The sequence below is a fragment of the Pistacia vera genome, unplaced genomic scaffold, assembly GCF_008641045.1.
Source record: "Pistacia vera cultivar Batoury unplaced genomic scaffold, PisVer_v2 Contig200, whole genome shotgun sequence".
NCBI lineage: Eukaryota > Viridiplantae > Streptophyta > Magnoliopsida > Sapindales > Anacardiaceae > Pistacia > Pistacia vera.
The window spans coordinates 546524-553456 of NW_022196003.1; the positions used below are offsets into that span (position 1 = coordinate 546524).

Consider the following 6933-nt stretch of genomic DNA (forward strand, 5'->3'; position numbering starts at 1 on the left):
CTGTCCGCTAAGGCAGCGAATAGATACCTGAACCAGAAAAACGCAGCTATGTGCACGGTGGACTTCCAAAAGACAGAGCTCGAGTGACGCACCGATTTAATAAAGGAGCTTCAAAAGACAACAGCCAGACTCTCCAAGGAGGTCAGAGAGAAGGACCAGGAACTCCAGATGACCTTAAGGCGGGCTCAGCAAGCAGAACAAGAAATGGAGGCCTCTGAAAAGAGAAGGCAAGCTCTTAAGGCCGAGCTTCAGGAGAGTCAGGGAAGAGTTGCTTCCCTGACCGAAGAAATGCAGAGCCAGGCGGAGGAGGTCAAGGATAAGGCCGTCGACTCGGCGATTGGGTCTATCTACACCCTGTGACCAAAGAACCCAAATCTAGATATGTTCGACCTCCCGGGGGAATGGCAGGAGACCTTGCGGACCTTGGCAAGGCAAGACGACGAAGCAGCGGCTACCCGTGGACCTGACCAAGCAGGGGGTTTGAAATCTGCCTCGAAGAAGCCCCCAACCGATCAGGCCTAGGGCGATGAGGTCAACCATTGGAGTCATAGGGTCAATAGTTCCATTTTGTACATAAATGAAATACATTTTGTTTTCAATTGCTGTTCGCTTGATCATACATGAGTTTGCGGTTTACAATTCAGTTTATTTATACAAACAATATTACATGCGAACTGTTACAAGCGAACAGAATAACACTTTACAAGGAAACTTAACAAAAATTAAGAACTAATTCATAATGAAAGTTGAGTTCGGGATTACTGATAATACGGCCAAAGGTGCTCAGCATTCCAAGCTTGGGGTACTTTAGAGTCGTTTAACCTTTTGAGATGATAAGTCCCCGGTCTTATTACTTTGTCGACATGATATGGACCTTCCCAGTTCGGTCCTAGTACTCCCACACTTGGTTCCCGGGTACCGAGGAGAACTTCCTTAAGCACAAGATCTCCAACCTGGAAGTCTCTTCACTTAACCTTTGAGTCGAAGAACTTCTTTGCGCGTTGCTGGTAGGCTGCTATCCTTAGCGAAGCCTTGCTGCGGTGTTCTTCAACAAGATCCAGACTTGCTCTCATAAGTGCTTCGTTTTCGGCCTCATCATACAAGTCCCTCCGAAGTGAACCAGTCCCTACCTCCATGGGAATCATTGTTTTGCAACCGTAGGCTAGTGAAAGGGCATTTCTGAGGTAGAGGTTCTCGGAGTTGTCCTGTATGCCCATAGGACTTCGGGGAGGTCGTCGGCCCAATTCCCCTTGGCTGTGTCGAGCTTGGCCTTTAGAGTGTGCTTGATGGTTTTGTTGACAGCCTCAACTTGGCCATTTGCTTGAGGTCTTGCAACTAAGGCGAACTTTTTATGGATGCCCAGCTCGTCGCAAAACTGCTTGAATTCCTCGTTGTCGAACTGTTTCCCGTTATCCGAGATAAGGGTGTGAGGAATTTCGTAGTGACACACTATATTCTTGAAAAAGAAGTCTTTCAGCTTTCTGGTCGTGATCGCGGCCAGCGGTTCAGCTTCCACCCATTTGGTGAAATAGTCTACCGCGACCACGGCATACTTGACCCCCCCTTTACCAATTGGCATGAGACCGATGAGGTCGATCCCCCATATTGAAAATGGCCAGGGGCTAGTCATTGTCACCAGCTCGTGAGAGGGGGCTTGCGGTATGTTCGCGAACCGTTGACACTTATCACACCTTTTGACAAAGTTGTAGGTATCGTCCTAGATTCGGGGCCAATAGTACCCCTGACAAACAATCTTGTTCGCTAGAGATCGTGCAGCGGTGCGATTATCGCAGATGTCTTCATGAATTTGCCTCATAACGTAATCTGCTTCTTCGTTGGTCACAGATCGGAGTAGAGGGACGATGAACCCTCGCCTATACAGCTGGTTTCCGACAAGGTTGTAAAGAGCAGATCTTGTTCGCAGAATCCGTGCCTCGACAGGCAGGATCCCATCCTTGAGGTACCGAAAAATAGGAGTCATCCAGGAATCTGATTCTGTTAAATTCACGGCCTGTTCGATCGGGCTGATGCTTGGGGCCTCGATTATTCGAACAGGAATGCTATCTAGTTCCTCTGAGTCCAACGAAGAGGCTATTCTCACTAGGGCGTCCGCCACAGAGTTGCTATCTCTACGGATCTGAGTTATCACGAACTACTTGAAGGGTTCGAGTGCGGCCTTAGCTTCTTTCAGATAGTGAATCATGTTCTCTTTCCTGGCTTGGTATTCTCCTAGAATCTGGTTAACGACCAGCATGGAGTCAATGTGGATGCTGATCGTGGTTGCACCCATTTCTTTGGCCAATCGCAATCCAGCGAGCAGGGCTTTATACTCGACCTCATTGTTGGTTGCCTTGAATCCAAACTGGAGGATGCCGTGAATGCGAGCCCCAAAAGAAGGAGACCTGTACCCACTCTCTTCCTGGTCGACAATCCATCGACATAGAGGCTCCAGGTCGATAAATCCTAAGCTGTTTCCTAAACGGCCTTGCTGGGCTATTGTTCCGACTCGTTTAGGAGATAAGAGAATTTTGAGATGAAGTCAGCAACAGCCTGCCCTTTGATAGTCGACCTTGGCTTGTACTTCAAGTCGAACTGACTCAATTCCATGGCCATTTGAGTAATTTTCTTGAGGTCTCTGGCTTCTGGAGGACCTGCCTGAGGGGGTAATTAGTCATCACATGGATCATGTGGGCGTGGAAGTAAGGTCGCAGCTTTCTAGAAGCAATCAGCAGGGCATAGTCTAATCGTTCCATTTCTGGATACCGCATCTCAGCATTTGATAGTTGCTTGCTCGCATAGTAGACTGGCCATTGTACTTTTTCCTCTTCCCGAACTAGGGCTGCACTGACCGCGAACTGAGAGACGGACAGATACAAAGGCAGGATCTCTTGCGGAAGAGGCTTTGACAAGAGGAGTGGCTTCCCAAGGTGTTCCTTTATACTTTGGAATGCCTGTTCGCACTCGAGAGTCCATTCGAACTTCTTGTTGGCCTTCAAAACAATGAAGAACGACAAGCAGCGATCTATTAGCCTCGATATGAAGCGACTAAGTGCCGCTATTCGCCCGTTTAGACTCATGACTTGTTTTTTGCTGGTCAGGCTTTCCATATCGAGGAGAGCTTGTATTTTCTTGAGGTTGATTTCTATTCCCCGCTGGTTAACCATGCACCCTAGGAATTTACCTGAGGATACCCCGAACGAACACTTTAAAGGGTTTAGTTTCATTCTATAGAGTCGGAGGATATCAAACATCTCTGCAAGATGCGCCACATGGTCTGAAGCGACATGGGATTTGACCAGCATGTCATCGACATAAACCTCCATTGACTTACCGATCTGGTTGGCGAACATCTGGTTAACCAATCGCTGATAGGTCGCGCCAGCGTTCTTGAGACCGAACAACATGACTTTATAGCAGTACAGTCCCTGATCTATAATGAAAGATGTGTGCTCTTCGTCTGGCGCATACATCAGAATTTGATTATACCCGAGTATACGTCCATGAAACTTAGTAGCTCGTGCCTCGAGGTGGCATCCACGAGCTGGTCAATTCTTGGTAAGGAGAAGCTGTCTTTAGGACAGGCTTTGTTGAGGTCACTAAAGTCGACGCAGGTTCGCCACTTGCCATTGGGCTTCTTTACCAGAACCGGGTTGGTGACCCAAGTCGGGTATAGCGCCTCTCGGATAGACCCATTATTGAGGAGGTTGTCCACCTCTAGCTTTAGGGTGGAGTACCGCTCCGGATCCATTGCTCTACATTTCTAGCGAACTAATTTGGCTTCACTATCGATGTTCAGTGCATGGCAAATGACATCTAGGTTGATCCCGACCATATCTGCGTGCGACTATACAAACACATCAATGTTTTCCTTGAGGAAGCTTGTCAGTTCGGTAGCGAGCTAGGGATTAAGATTTTTACCGATTCTCAACACCCTGCTCGGCTCTTTCTGGTCGACCAGCACTTCAGTCAGGCCCTCAACTGGCCCACTGGAAGGGCAATCTTGGACACGAGGGTCTATGTTGTCCTCGGCCGGACTAGGTCGTGGCTCAATCCGGCTGATCGCCATTGCTTGTCTATGACTTCCTCGCGAGGTGCCCATTCCCTTGCATGTCATCTGGACTGCTTTCACATAGCAGTCGCGCGATGCACGCTGAGACCCGCTGACTTCCCCGATCCCCGTCAGGGTGGGGAATTTCATTTTTAGATGATAAATTGAAGTGACCACCTTGAATTGTCTTAGCAGAGGTTGCCCCAGGATTCCATTGAAGGCTGATGGGTAGTCTACTACTAAGAACTCGGTTACCTTAGTCACTTTGTCAAGATCGCCCAGCGTGACTGAGAGTGAGATTGTTCCTTTGGGGAGTAAATGGTCTCCCGTGAATCCATACAATGGGAACGAGGCAGGTTTCAGGTCGGTCTCGTCTAGATTCATCCTTCCAAAAGTGGAAGCAAACAGGATGTTCACAGCACTCCCATTGTCTACTAACATTCTCTGGGTGTTATAGTGCCTTATCAAGGGAGTGATTACAAGTACGTCATCATGAGGATGATGCAACCTGGCCGCATCCTGTTTGGAGAAGGAGATTTCCACCTCCCTGCGAACCTTTCGTGGTTGCTGTTCTGCACTCATTACTCTAATGGAGTCGTGATGTGATTCGCGAGCATACCTTTTTCGGGCACCTCGCGAGTTTCCGACGAAGTGCGGTCCCCCAAAAATCAGGTTGAGACTGCACACACCCTTCTGATTGCGTCGCTTCTTACTCGGCTCCCCCCGTATTTTCTCTTGCGAGGGGGCAGAGTCGCCGATGTACTCCTTGAAATGCCCATTATTGATGAGCTCCTCGATTGCTTGTTTTAAAACTCGACACTCATCAGTATGGTGCTCATTGTCCCGATGGTAGCGACAATACTTTTATTATTTCTGGCTGTCGTGGGGGTTTTCATGGGCTCGGGCTCCCCGAGCAGACTAGCTTCTTCGGACTTATCAAGAATGACGGATACAGAGGCGTTCAATGGAGTATACCGGTGCCTGTCGCGATCGCGACGAAGGACATGTGCATAGGACTTTCTGGGCTTGTAGCGGGATTTCTTTTCTTTTTGTTGATCGTCAGCGGACCCTCTGTGATCAGCCCTTCTGCTTTCCCCCCGGCCAGACATACTGCCAGAAGTGCTGGGGTCGCGACGGCGGAGTGCCGCCAACAAATTTTCTATCTGGAGGTATTTCTCCGCAAGGTTATAGAACCTGGTGAGGGAAACATCGTCCTCAGCCTGTAATTCCTTCCACAAGTCGGTTTGCGGGCGAACTCCCGCTATTATGAGTGTTCGGATGGACTCTTCGGGGGCGTGAGCCAACGGTCAATGTAGGATTGTAGGGATTCATCTTTTTCTTGCCTTATGTTGCTGAGGTAGCTCAAAAGCATCGAAAACTTTTGATTTTCTTGGAAATGCCTCAGGAACATCGCGCTCATCTGAGGCCACGAACTGATCGATCTCGCTGGGAGCGACCTTAACCACCGTTTGGCATGAGAAGTTAAAGTCATGGCCAAACAACGGTATTTTGCAAGATCCGGGACCTGGTGTAACTCCATCAAGTCGTTGAATTCATACAAATGATCCTGCGAACCATGGTTCCTATCGAACACCTGCATATCGGGCATTCTAAACCCAGGTGGGAGTGGAGTAGCTAACACTTTGGGAGAGAAGGGGGAAGCAGATGCAACCTACCCCTGCTCGTTTTGCTGCTCTCTCAGTCTGTCTAGAGCTCGCTGCAACTCCTCAATTTGTGGTAACGGAGCTAGTCGGGGATTACTTTCACCCATGCGTGTTTGACCTTCGCGATTACGGTTCAGGAAAGTCTGGAGGTCGGACTCCTCTTCGCCTTAGTCGACATTTCCAGCCGCTCTCGACAACGCTGGCTTGAGGCACGTGAAGGCGATGGATGGGGCGGGGTATTTTCACGACCCTCGCGGTAGTACGAACCGCCCCGCGAGGTGTGGAGACCACCCGCATGACAGCGATCAGGATCGTTCTGTTGGCGGTGATAAGAATCGCCCCGCCCAGCACTTTTGCTTGGGTTCACCTGCGACGTGGCATGGGAAAGCTCGGGATTTACTTTTTCCCCGAGTCTCAGCTTTGCCGGTACCCTGCTTGGGGCACGATTTAAGTTCGTTGGCCCTTCAGAGCCCGTAGGCTTGTTTTTTCCCACTTGCTTACCCTTACGTCTACGCGTTGCAGTGCTCGCGGCACAGGCTATTTCCCTTTGCCATGCTTTCGCGTGACCTGCAGGTGTTTTTGGCCGTTGCATCGCCCTAGCTGTTCTGGATGCCACGCCTTGGTCCAAACGGTCCAACCTTTGGTTGACCATCTGGAGAGTATTGTCGAACCTCTCCAAGTAGCTTCTGATGGCAGGGTCTAGTTGCGAAGTTGCTGGGATATCTACCGCAACGTTTTATGGAACTGGAAGTATCCTGGAAGAGGTATCCCCCTGGGTTAGGGGGACTCCCTCAGCACCCCGGTTGGCTTGCTCAGGTTCAGGTTGGCGGGCCATTTGTTGCTGTAGGACCAGTAGTTTAGAGATTCTCCTAATGAAGGATGAACACTAAATCAGGCCCTCCTTCTAGCGCCAAAATGTTGATGCGTGATTTTGACACCAACTAATCGACACATGCGTAACGTTGGTTGGCCAAGGGACACACGTGGGTATGGACTATGTGAAGTAAATGCAATAAAGTGAGCTTTTTAAAGTGGTTCGGATGCTAAGGTAGCGAATCCTATGTCCACTTATGTTTGTATTAATGATAGGGGTTAGGTCGCTTTAGCGGACTGACTTACAAATGACTTTTCAAAAGACCAATTTTCAATTACAAGAGAGATGATAGCTAGTTAAAAGTAAGAATGGCCGACCCCCTCAACAAAGAGGTCTTCCCCTTTTAT

General features: G+C 49.2%; 1 protein-coding gene across 1 annotated transcript; it reads right to left on the minus strand.

The window, feature by feature from the left end:
• Positions 1-3898: 3898 nt before the first annotated feature.
• LOC116128468 lies at positions 3899-4630 on the minus strand. Its single transcript, XM_031414189.1, has one exon. It carries the CDS (start codon positions 4628-4630, stop codon positions 3899-3901), a length of 732 nt encoding a protein of 243 aa, XP_031270049.1.
• Positions 4631-6933: the final 2303 nt, after the last annotated feature.